The sequence below is a fragment of the Eleutherodactylus coqui genome, chromosome 5 (assembly GCF_035609145.1).
Source record: "Eleutherodactylus coqui strain aEleCoq1 chromosome 5, aEleCoq1.hap1, whole genome shotgun sequence".
NCBI lineage: Eukaryota > Metazoa > Chordata > Amphibia > Anura > Eleutherodactylidae > Eleutherodactylus > Eleutherodactylus coqui.
In genome coordinates this window covers 246,474,348-246,487,836 of record NC_089841.1, presented here as the reverse complement: position 1 = coordinate 246,487,836, position 13,489 = coordinate 246,474,348, and the positions used below count along the sequence as shown (strand labels likewise).

The 13,489-nt window shown below is 44.5% G+C and overlaps 1 protein-coding gene across 3 annotated transcripts in view; it reads left to right on the top strand.

Moving 5' to 3' along the window:
- SHOC1 (shortage in chiasmata 1) overlaps positions 1-13,489 on the top strand; it is a 123,431-nt gene that overhangs the window by 66,723 nt on the left and 43,219 nt on the right. For all 3 annotated transcript variants that reach the window (XM_066602027.1, XM_066602028.1, XM_066602026.1), the window contains one exon: positions 7,789-7,858. In XM_066602027.1, coding sequence (XP_066458124.1) covers positions 7,789-7,858 — 70 coding nt within the window. The remainder of the gene's footprint in view (positions 1-7,788; positions 7,859-13,489) is intronic.

Sequence of the window (13,489 nt, the reverse complement as noted above, 5' to 3'; positions counted from 1 at the left end):
AGCTAAAGTCTCTGTCGGCCAGGTGGAGTGATCTGCACAAGTCGATAAGATGTAAACTCACCAGCATCTTCTTAAGCTTCCGTATGGTCGAGTGCGAGACCAAGGAGCGCCCAGAGGAGGTATCCTGATGCGGGTCCATGGGGGTGTTGAAGTCGCCTCCTGCTATAATTAACGTGTTTTCAGCGAACTTCGACAGTCTCTCGAGAGCCCTGGAGCCAAAGGACGCCTGCCCCTGGTTGGGAAAGTAAAAGTTAGCGAGGGTATAAATTTCGCTTAGCAATTTTAGTTTTAGAAATATATATCTTCCCTCTTCCTCCTTTTCCGTTGCCAGGATTTGAGGCTTAAGGGATCTATGGAATGCTATGGATACTCCTCCTACTTTACGGTTTGGATGAGGGGCATGGTACCAGTATGGGTAGTATCGGTTATGACAACTAGGTATACTCGTGGCAGTAAAGTGGGTTTTCTGGAAAAAGGCTATTACGATTTTCTTTTTGTGGAGGCTATATAAAATTTGATTCCTTCTCCCAGGACTATTAAGGCCTCTAGCATTGTAAGAGCTTACTGTCAGTGACGCCATCTCTTGCCGTCTGGAGGGAGCATCGCCAGGGCCCATAAACAAGGAGTCCCCTGGTGTGGTAAAGGTAGACCTTGTGGGACAGGGGTTGGAGGAGGGGGAGAGATTGGGGGAAACTGTACCAGAATATCAGGCTTCAGCTGCCCCCAAACCCCGGCGTTTGTAACAGAACCCAACGAAGGGTATATTTCGATAAAGGCATCCACGGGCGTTGTCAATGGGAGCTCCGCCAGCTGTGGCTAGGCGGGCATCTCAAGAAAATGGGGTTGCGAGGAGGAGGGATTCTTCCTCCTAGGGTTAGTGCTTCCCTGTAGGGCCTGCCAGGTGCCAGGCTTCTCTCGGGGGCAACGGATCCGGGGCGCTCACTTTAGGCCAGTCGGGGATTGCAATCATAGGGAGTTCGAGCTTGGCCAGAAACTTTGGGAGGTCCCCGAGGCCTCTGAAGATGGCAGTGCTTCCTTCTTTTCCTGCTTGTAACTGGAAGGGGTAGCCCCAGCGGTATGGGATGTTCTTCTCTTTTAGTGCTGTCAGTACAGGGCGTAGTGCTCTTCGTAGCTGGAGGGTTCTTCTTGACAGGTCGGGGAGCACCAGGAGGGTATTGTCCTTGTATGTTAGAGGGCCTTTCTCTCTAATTTTCCGCATTAATTCCTCTTTTTCTTTATAAAAATGTATTCGGCAGATAACATGCCGCGGTCTGGCCGGGTCGGAGCTTTTTGGGCCTAGGGACCTGTGGATCCTGTCGATCTCTACCGGGTTGTCGCTGGATCGGTTGAGGATGCCGTTGAAACACTTTGTTGCCCACTTTTCCAGTCGGGCTGGTTCTACTTCCTCGCTTAGGCCGCGAATACGGACGTTATTTCTTCTGTTGCGGTTTTCTATATCGTCCAATTGCATTAATATGTTAGCGATCTGTGAGTAGTGGTCTTGCAGAATATTATGGTGTTCGACCAGCTGCATCTGGAGTTCGGTCTGTACTTCTTCTGAGTCAGCGACCCTGTGCCCGATGTGCTTTATTTCGGTTTGCAGTGCTTCAATTTCTTGCGTTTGCGCGCTCGCTGCTTTTGTCAGCAGGGCGTCTATTTCATTTCTGGTGGGGATGCTTCTCAAGTGCGCTTTCCAATCCCACGAGTCACTGTCATCTGCCTCTGAACCGTGTATTGAGGTATAGCTTGTGTGGCCATGATTTTTGCGGCTCTTTGCAGGTGTAGTAGTCCGAAGACATTCTGATTGAAGGCTGTACAGCTCCGATGTCGGAAGACGTCCGGCAGGGTAATCTTACTGTATATTACTGGCCGCTCTGTTGTCGGGGGCCTCTCCGGCATGTCACATACCGCAGTACTGGCTCTAGCCAGCAGATGGTGCCATTGTCTAATGGCAGAAAGAGAAAGCCCCCTAGGAAACCCTGAATCCAAAATTGGATTGCAAAGGGTTAAGGCCTCATAGCCGCAGCGCATTTAAATGTATTTGCGGATCCTAAGCTCCCATAGAGATGAATGGAGCCAGATCTGCGATAAAATGGAGCATGCTGCGATTTATTATCCGTGCGTGGCATCCGCAAAATTTTTAAAATTAAACCCCAGGACTTAAATGAAGTGCGGATGCCCCGTGCTTCTCTATGGGCAGCTAGAGACCCGCATGGATTTAATACATAAAATCCGCCTGTGGACATTGGGCCTTAGAGGCAATAAGCACGCAGAAAAATCTGCACTGGATTCTGCCATGTGAACATATCCTAAATCCCTTTCTGACTGCTTCTCGTAACTGCTGAGTGAGGCCGGATTTACACAAGCGGATGCACATTTGCGCAGGCATAAGTACTGTGTGCTTCTGGAATGAACAATGCTTTTTTGCGCACGCGAAGGCATATTTTACTGTATTTTTCCCGCACGCAAGAAATGTGCATCTGCGCGCGGCAAAAAAATACGCACAGATTGAAATGGCTAGTTAGGTCCCCTGTCCACGGTTGTGATATTCCGCTGTGGGGGAGCAGGGGGGAGAGCTTTCAGATCTCTGCACTGAGCCTATCTGACAGGCTCGCTGAGGAGAATCATGCCGCAATTTGAATCCTGTGAGCGGAGAACTGCTATGATTTTTTGCTCGTGGACAGGGGGCTGCCACTCATCCTGTAATAGATATATGTCCGATTTTGCCTTTTGCAAATCCTACATGCGTGAATATACTTTTAGTCAGGAGGAGTATTATCACTCCTTAGAATTCAGAGTAACGATCCGCGCCACGATATAATAAATAATAAGAGTGACTCACCTGGTGCACAGCGGGGTTCCCGTAGACCGTTAAATCATTGGGGAACACCCCGCCTGCACCTGTGATCCGAGTATGCCTGTAGTAATGTACGAAGAGACTTCAGATATCCTTCGATAGGGAAGGAGAGCCGCCGGAATGAAAGCAATCCCAAGGAGAGAAAACTTCCCTCAATGGGTGAAAACGAGCAAATCTTCAAATAGAAAAAACTCTTTCCGCGCTCCTGCTGTAGCTCCTCTTAGGAAAAAATGAACTGTCGTGGCAGACAGTATTTATATAAATTAATCATAAATTTATTTCCAAATAAAAGATTGCATGCAAGTGGAATTCTTGCAGCAATAGTTATACAACGCGTTTCGACGTTCTTAAGACGATACTTGAGAAAGGCGTCTTAAGAACGTCGAAACGCGTTGTATAACTATTGCTGCAAGAATTCCACTTGCATGCAATCTTTTATTTGGAAATAAATTTATGATTAATTTATATAAATACTGTCTGCCACGACAGTTCATTTTTTCCTAAGAGGAGCTCCAGCAGGAGCGCGGAAAGAGTTTTTTCTATTTGAAGATTTGATCATCACTCCTTAAGGAGACACCTAGGAGGTGAATGAGGAGACTTAAAAGGCCATGCACGCTCCTCTGGGAAATATATACAGATAAGGAAGATGGAACTATACCTCTGCAGCGAAACCTATTCCTTCAGCATTCCTTCAAATCAATGTCGACCCTTTGTACAGGTCTTAATAATGATTGGGAATTGGAAACCAAGCCAGAATCCATGCGCAGACAGCTGTTTCTGGGTATTTGCCCCTCATCAGTGTGCCTTGGGGGTTTCAATTCCCAATCATTGTTTTAAAGACCTGTATAAAGGGTCTGACATTGATTTGAAGGAATGCTGCTATTTAATACTAGGCGCTGTAAAGGTATAGTTCCATCTTCCTTATTTTGAATATACTAGTAATTATTAAGAACTTATAGTACCAGTGTTTCTAGTGGTGCAAAGTGCCACACAGCTCTGCTACATGCAGGTCACACAAACACAGCTGTGGTAGCACCGCACTAGAGATGAAGGGCCTATGATGACGTCACCGTCATGCTCCACCCTGATCACATGACAGTGACACTCATCCAGAGTGAGTGACTTACAGGCTCCGCCCGTGATCACATAACGGTAATGTCATCAAAGGTCCTTCATCCCCAGTGAGGGAGTTACATGCTCCGCCCCTGATCACATGACGGTAACGTCATCACAGGTCCTGCATCATTGTCCAGATTACTGGCGGACTACAAACCCCCTGCACCCTGAGTTGCTATTAAATACTGACGAATACCTAGCCGGACAACAGCCTTGTGCGTACAGGACCTGGGATGATGTCACTGTTATGTGATTGGAGGTGGAGCATGTAACTCCCTCACTGGGGATGAAGGACCTTTGAGGACGTCACTGTCATGTGATCAGAGGTGGAGCATATAAGTCACTCACAGACCCATGCACGCACAGACGGACCGTTAGTCATTAGCAGTTTAACTCTTGGAATGTTAATAGCAAAATCAAAAGTATTACGGAGGCAATACCTTTGTAGGCTCTTCGTTAGGTTGTAGTCACAAATTATATTTGAAGGATCCCCTCTATCCATCCATCCAGAGCAGAGACCTAGTCTGATTTGACTTAGGGCTCCTTCACACTGGCGAGAAAATCGTGCGAGATTTGTGCATTGCGAAACGCACAAATATGAAACCCATTCTTTTGAATGGCTTCATTCACACCTGTGATGTTTCCCTGCATGGCACCGCGTTGTGATGTGATGCAGGAAACACACCGCAGCATATCCATTCTTTTTGTGATATCACCCATCATCTTCAATGGGGCCAGAAAAAAAGCAGGTCGCCAGCAGCACAAATTGTATATCCCTCCAAGGGCTGGGCATAGATCATGCATGGAGCTTGACAAAGGCCAACATGGCCGAAACGTTGCCTGTTTTTCTGTGATGGGGGAATAAAATTTTGGATATCAATTTGCACCCTGGATGCTGCCAAAGTCTTTTTTTCATATCTTCAATGGGGCCGGTGGCAGCAGCAGCTCCGGCCCCAGTGCAATCAATGGGAGAAGATTGTGATCTCCTGCCGCGGCTGTAACAGCTGCAGCAGGGGATTCCTACAGCCCCGCAGGGATATGAGGCTGCTGCATCCGCGGGCTTCCACATGTTTTCAAGGGAGTCAGCGGCAGCAGCACCGACCCTGTTGAAAACAATGGGAGAACACTTTTTTTTTACCTGCGCAATAGTGCGAAATTTGAACCGTAAAAAAAAAGAACTTTGACTGGCTCATGCGCTAATACACTCCGTAGCCGCGAGCTTATTTGCGCATGCACCTGTCTGTTAGAACCGTAACTTATGCAACATATCCTTACACCACACATGATACGGTATACAGGGCATCCTAAAGGCATATACACTGGAGAGACAAAGCAGAGGCACTGACAGTAAGACAGAAGCTGGAGACACTTGTGGGAAACCATTACTCCGGACCAGATCACAGATTAATAGATCTAAAAGTCCTAATACTCAAAGGTTATCTCACAAATAAAAAATGTGGTATTCAAACATTGATAAGAACTTTCCCGACCTTAATATGAGGTTGAAATTTAGCACCTGAGTTTGTTATGCCTGATCTGTGACTTCCTAAGATATCTCATCTCCCCCTTCCATCTTGTACACAAACCTTAGATTCTGTTTACCATTGGGCATCATTATTTAAATGCTGTACTTTTTCTCCCATCTGTTCTCCTGACTGTTTTAAGTGTAATGTAAGTACACCGTGCCTCTGCTCTGTTGTGTATACATATGTTTCTTCACATATAATTCCTGACCAATTCCCGATGAAGAGGCCCACGTAGCCTTGAAAGTTGGAAATATAACTTTTCTGGTTACATAATAAAGGTATTGCCTCTTTAATGCTTTTGTCTTTTTGTACAGGAGTATTAAACATCACATATATGTAGAGAACATACACAAACATCCGCTCACAACAGCGCACTGTCACTTTAAGGCTCATTCCAAACACATTCATTCCAAAAGCCTGTCCTTTTTACATACATTTGGCCAACTGTATCGAAAAGCGTAGGCTAGAGAATGGGTCCCGTTAAAAGGGTTGTTCGGGGAATTTTAATTGATGACCTATGTTCATCGATGACAATATGCTCAAAACCGTATAAATAATCCACAGAGGATTCTGGAGCGGCCAGCAGTGTCGCTTGAATTAGAGTGAATGAACATGGGCGGATTTGAATTGTTGAACCCGGAGCGGGCGTCCGTCTCTGGACTCCGCAGCAGATACCGCCCACAGCATGCTATGCAAAAGTGATTCTTCATGCACGTGAGCGGAAATCAATTGCAATTTCCGCTCTCAGATGAGAAACCGCAGCATACTCCATTTTTGCACAGATTCCGCGCTGATGGCTTCCATTGAAGTCAGTAAAAGCCGTCTGACCCACGGCACTTCTGGCAACTGAGGCAGGAAAAGCAGGAGTTTTAGAGAAAAAAAAATCTGTACTGTGCATGTCTGACGGCAAGCTGTGCGGACTATCCGCAGCACAGATGAAGATTCAAGAAAGCAGATACGCACGCATGCTGCAGCTGCCAGGGTGGCATTTCGCTGTGGGATTCCACATGCATAATCCGGCTCTGCCGTGTGCATGCGGCCTTAACCTCATAAAAAATCCTTCGTGGGATGTGAAGCAGATGGTTACAGCATGCAAACCCAAAAATATCAGTGAACCGGAGTATATTATGCAGTGTATTGTGTACGGACAGCGTATTTGCGCAGTCCAGACAAGTGTATAGCGCTCACACTGCGTATGTACGCAGAGAAATACTGCATGCTGCTGTTTATTTCTCTTGCTTATCGATACCCATCATAGTAATGGGGTGCGTTAGAAAAAGCTGTCAAATGCTGTAACATGCGTTCAAAAATGCTCATGCTAAATCGCGGTAGAACGCTGCAGTTTTGGAAGCGGCATTTTCTGAACGCATGTGTGAGAGCAGCCTAAGGCTTGGTTCACGTTAGCGTTAGAGATTTCCATCACTATTTTCCATTTTCAAAAAATGGAAATAAAACTGAAATAAATGTTTGTTTTTTTTCCTCATTGATTTCAATGGCTTTTCAAAAAATCTGCAATGTTTCTGGTTTTTTTAATGGATTAGAGCGGTCTGCAGGGCTATTTGGTCCATAAAAAACGGAAGCATAACTGAACATAAAAAAGAGACAGAAAGCCCTAATAGTGCGAACAGAGCCCAAGTACAAAAGGCGCTTGTCATGAAGGGGTTAAATAATTCTGATAATGCATTAGTGATTAAAACTGGCATTTTGTGTAGAATCTGGAGAACCACTTGTGATATTAGTTGTGTTGAACTATTAAATAGTTTTTTGTTCATTTTTTAAAATGTATTAATTTGCAATGGGGGTGAATAATTTTGATACATAATTATACAACTATAATTTTATAACATGTTTTATAATATAGATACGTAATTTGAAGTAATTAGTAGATGCCCTTTGTATATATTTGCATAAATGGGCTGATCTGCACTGTGTATTATACAGTGAATAGAACCCATTGATTTCAATCGCTTTGGTCACATGTGCATTTTCTGCCTGCGCATTTTGGTAACGCAGAATGGGAGCATGCTTGCGTATTAGCAAGTGCACGCAGAAAATATAGTGAAATGCGCACAACGCAACGCTCATTGTGCAAAAACGCAGCGCAAAAGTGAGCGTAAACACCCTTCTGCGGGTGTGAAGCCGGCCTATGCAGTTTGTCTGTATATAGTATCTTTAACCTCATAGGGGTGCAGAGTCGCCGCTCTCCCGCTGTGAGGTCAAACAGTCATCTAAAGCATTCCAGATGTTGGAGTCCTTTCTTGTCTAAACTGTTGCTTGGCATTGTGACAGGTTTAAGAGCAATTGGCTTATGTCCAGCTGATGGAAATACATTCCTGGAAACCAAGGATGTGCTCGACAGGTCAGTGAGTATACCAAACTAGGAGTTTGTTACAAGTGATATACCGCTCTAACAAACCGCTCTCAGCCATATATGTCAATCGTTACTCACAACAGACAGAAGTGAGTTAAGAGTGTCTTGGATTTCTGCTTTCCTTCTTTTTGACAATATTGGATCCAACAGAAGATTGTAATTTTATACCCAACAGTGACCTTCTTCAACATGTAACATAGATCTAAGTAAGGTTACATGCACACGTCATGCCCGAATTCCGGCTGTGGAATCCCGCATGGAATCCGGCCCTGGCCGTAGCCGGTGACCCCACGTACCTGTCTTTTTCGGGTCCCGCGACCCTTCTGCAATGTTATTTACAGAAGGGCTGCGGGTCGGACGGCTTCCATTGACTTCAATAGAAGCCATCCATGCGGGGCCTGAAGAAAAATGGAACATGCTGTGATTTTTTTTTTTCCTCCGCGAGCGGAAATGGCAATTGATTTCTGCTCATGTGCATGAAAAGTCACTTTGCCATAGCATGCTCTGGGCAGTATTTGCTGCGGAATCCTGGGGCAGGCACCCACCGTAGATTCTGAAGTTCAAATCTGCCCGTGTGCATGAAGCCTAAAGGTGTATTGATGTCTTCTGCTAGAGTTTTTTGCCCTGTTAGTGCAATCTGCACTGGACCCTCCGGACAGAGGTTCCATCGCAAATATGGCACAAAATACCGAAGAAGCGCTGGATCCAGCACTTTTTCTTCCAGTAAAATGTCGGGCAGCTGAGCGAAAACTGAACTGACCCCATTATAGTCAATGGGACCCGTTTGGCGCTGTTTGGTTCTGCCATAAGACAGAGGCGCAAGAAAACAGAAGCCCCGCCACAGATGTGAAACCACTAATATGTAAATCAAACTGTTACTTTCTACTGTTCCCTTCTTTGCACCACAACTCATTGTCATATTTGTCAGGTTTCACCTTTCATTGCTGTGAATTCTGCAACACATTTTACCTCCTGCGGCACGACGTTATCTTATTACCCGGTTCGTAACAAGACAGTTTCATTACTCACAGGTTTAATGGCTGTTTTCCTTTTCTCACAATACATAGAGCATTTAGTTTTAGCATTTTTATAGAAGTGCTGTAAAATAAGGTTCCACATCAAAATAAATATAAATACGTAGAATGGATTAAATAATAAAACTATAAGTTTAGTGTAAAATGCATAACACAAATATATCCAGTGTATCACATAAACAGATGTAAAGAGGGTATCCATATAAAGTGAGAACAAAACATCAACAAAAAATGTTCATAAAACCAATAGGGATCACAGGTGCATGATCATGTTTGATTCAGACTCACCAGCATAGATGCAATAGTACAAGATTTAGCTTAGCATACAAGTTTATCACACTGCTACACAGGTTAGAGGAAATCAAACTAATATTTAAATGCAAAGGACACCCATATATTCTCATACTCATGATACAAAGTCGTGCGATTTTCTTGCGTTGCTACAATGCTGCAAATCGCATGTATGAGAAGCCCATCCTTTCCCCTGGGTTAATTCACACGTGATGTTTTGTAGCATGCAACAACCCAACACAAAAACCTTTTGAGTCCGGCAATATGCCCGTGACTCATGAGGTTTTGTAGCCCATGTTTCCCTATGGAGCCTTCATCTCTGTCACATCGCACGAAAACGTGATTTTTGTTCGGTGCAATGCAACCTTGACAGTAAGAAATTTTAATGTCAAAGAATAAACTTACCCCTGGCTGCAGAAAAAAATATTAAAATCCACATAAATCATCTTAGAAGTTCTCTGACACCGCTACAGCTTTTCCCTGGGTCTCGGAACTGTTTCTCTTCATCATCTTCTGTCCGGAGATTGAAAAATCCCTGCCTCCTGGAAGAGCTGGCTGTGATTGGCTGACACTTAGCCAATCACAGCCAGTGCTCAATAAATGGCTGTGATTGAACTAATCACAGCTATTCATCGAGTTCTGACTAACCGAGTGACGGACCCGAGGCCGATCAACTATTGATGACCTATCCTGATGATAGGACATCAATAGTATTTCCCTGGAAAACCCCTTTAAATGGTAACATGTTTGCCTGAAACATGTAAGACGGCACAAGCTTCTTGTATGTTTGTCTGGATTTTTTAATAAAGGGAAAATTCTTTACCCGACATTGGACTTACTCCGCTTTACTGATAGTTTAGTATTTCACATCACTATGTGAAACACTGAATAATAAGTGATTGAGAAGTTCCTGATTCCCAACGATGATTTGCCTGTCTAAACAGGCTGGCCCGGCAGGAACAAGCAGCTGATGATGTCACCAGCTCATTCACTCAGCCAAACGAGAATCGTGAGGCGTAAAAGGAGCATTACTCACCCGCTCAGCGTTGTACTGGTCTGTTCAGCCTACTGTTATCTCTGTGCACTGATTATACAGAGAAGGGACAGAGCGGACTACAGAACTACAGAGCAACACAGTGCTCTCTTGATCGGGCAGAGTGCTTCATAAACACTTGATCACTAATGCAAGAGTTCAGAGAGTCTGCATGGGAGCAGGCATTTATCCTGAACAGAGGGAGGGAGTATCTTTATGCTGCGTGGCCCCCACAACTTTAAGGAAGCAGTGCTGTCAGCCCATTTTCTTCTTCCTATTTTGTAAAAAAGTAGAAAAACAAGAAAGTAACGTTTCCATGATACGAAGAAAAGACCTTGAAAATGCAGAGGAAATTCTAAATCAGCAGTACATATGAATGTAGGAAATGTTGTAGTATATATCAGGCCAGGCTCACACGGACGGATTCCAATTGCAGAATCCGCAGCAAAACACAGGCTTTGAAAAGCATGTAAGATAGCTTTTTTTTGCTCAGACTCGTGGATAAGAATTGCGTATTCCGCGAGCAGAGGAAAAAAAAAATCACAGAATGCTTTATTTTGCCGCGGATTCCACACAGACGGCCTTCATTGAAGTCAGTGGAGGTCATCCAATCTGCAGGCCATACGCAATGAACATTGTGTATGGGCCGTAGATACCCATGTCATCGCTAAGCGACGCCGCAGGAAATGCAAACATTGAAAGAAAAAAAAAACTGTACTGTGCATGACCAACGGCATACCACTGTGGTCATCCGCAATACAAAGAAAAATATAAGGTATGCAGGGCCATCGGCCGGGCTCACAGCTAGGAGCAGCAATGAAGAGTTGTGATGAGCTGGAAGCACATATTACAACTCTTCCATCACACCGGGAGGCGGCCGCCTAATTAGCAAGCATGCAGCGCAAAATGTGCGTTTTCAGAAACCACCGAAGAAAAGGAAGTAAAACTAAATCAGCAAGTAAACACATTTCTCGCTGCATTACATGTAATATACATTTACAGCCCACTAGGAAGTGTATTGAATAACCCTTTAAAATGGCCGTCTGGTTTCAGGACAAACTTCTGTTGATCTTCTCTGCCGTTCCTCAGTTCCGCAGGACTGGGGTCCCATTTTTGAATGCCTGGTGTTGGACTGTCCATGCACTGTACCTGCTCTCTGATTGGTCAGCACTACTCACACTGGCCAATCACAGGGCCGCGCACACTGCGTATTATGCAGTTAGAAAATGGTGGCAGCCATCTTGGCCACCCAGAAATGGTACACAATACTGGCAGAATGGAGCAACTAAAGAAAATATATCCCCTCCAGTCCCTGGAAAAAATGTTATCCCAAAACCGGACTGCTGCTTTAATGACCGGTCGCCATAAATGTACGATGGTTGGTGTATGAAGTGCGCTTGGGAGCTGAGCCCACTCCATACATGTTGAGTGTTGGCTGTGTTTGACAACAGATGCTTGTCTACAATGGCTAATATCAGAGCAAGCTCTAATCGCAGCCATTTGAGTTCTTTGATGCCATGAACAATACTGCTCCTGGAAACCAAGCAGCCAGGGATAGGGAGGACCCCATCTGGTGCTACACAGGCCCCCATTACAACACAATCACGGCATGTTAATGGATTCACATGGCAGCCTGGAGTCTTGTGAAAGCTTTCAGGAGGGCCAAGTATAGCAGTCTATGGAGTCCTATCTGCTGTATAACAGCACAATGTACTGTTGTACAGACGTATGTCAGTGCATTATACAAGTAACTAATGACTGCAGGACCAAGCCCCCCGTGAGGGCTGGAAAAAAATGTGAAATAAGTTTAATAAAAAATAGAAGTAAAAAAAAACAACTTTCCATATATATATATATATATATATATATATGTGTGTTTGTGTGAGTGTGTATATGTATATATTGATGCATCTATAAAAGTCTAAACTATTAAATTATAGCATTATTTATCCCACATGGTGAACTTCTAAACAAAAAAATAAATAATGCCTGAATTACGATTTTGAGCGCCCCGACTTCTAGAACAAATTGAATAAAAAGTGATCAAAAACTCCTTAGTACCCCAAAATGGTGGCAATCAAAAGTACAGGCTGCCCTGCAAAAGACACAGGCTCTCACACATCCCAATTAACAGAAAAGTAAAAACGTAACGGGTCCCAGAATATGGAGAAAGGGAAAAAAAAATTTGTTTTTAAAAAGTTATATATTTCCTGCAGAATAAACTTAACATGTGACTCATACGGCAACATAAATACCGCAAAAAACACCACACACATTTCTTTTTACCACTTCTATTTTTTTTTTACATTTTTTTTCAATACATTATATGGTGCATTAAATAGTACTATGAAAAAATACAGCTCGTCCCGCAAAAAAAACAAGCTTCCATACAGCTAGTTCGGCAGAAATATAACTATAGCTGTTATAACCGGGGATGGAAAAAGATTCTAAACATTTCTGATCATTAAAGATCATGTAACAACGGGCAGAGTTGTCATAACAAGAAAGCTGCTTGGGGGATTCCACTTTCCTGCTACGTTCAGGTCTGTCTATAATGGGGTCCGTTTGGTTTCCGCTCAGCTGCCCGGCATTTTAACGGAAGAATAAGTGCCGCATGCCATGCTTCTTCTTCTGGTATTCTGTGCCGGATCTGCGATGGAACCTTCGAACGAAGGTTGTAACCCAGATGTGGACCCACCAAAATCAGGTCCCAGTTGTCCCTTTTCCAAGGAACGTTTCATGAAGCCATGATGTGAGTGCATGCTATCTCCCTGCTGGTGTAACTTTATACATGAGTCATTTACATATTTTATGGTGTTTATTATAAACTTTAAGGCCTCCCTCACACAGGGCGTTTGCAGAAACGCAGCGTTTTTCAACGCTGCGTTACTGCAGATTCCGCCCCGTTTCAGCAGCGCTGGCATACTTTATGCTAGCGTTTTGGCTGCGTTTTCAGCTCGTCTGAAAACGCAGCCAAGAATGCTGAATAGAAAAAAAAAAGTAATACTCACCTAGCCGCTGCAGTGCAGGTCGCGGCCGCTGGTCTCTGCCGCTGATCCGGGCTTCCTCGGCACTCCCAAGTCTATTGCCGGAGGCCAGGTTTGAGAACCCCGCCTCCGGCAATAGAGTGCTGTGATTGGTTGTCGGTGCTTGCTCGATGCCCAATCACAGCCGTTCATTGACTGTCTCAGCCAATCAGAGCTTGCCCGCGCTGATTGGCTGAGACAGTCAATGAAGGGCTGTGATTGGGCATCGAGCGTG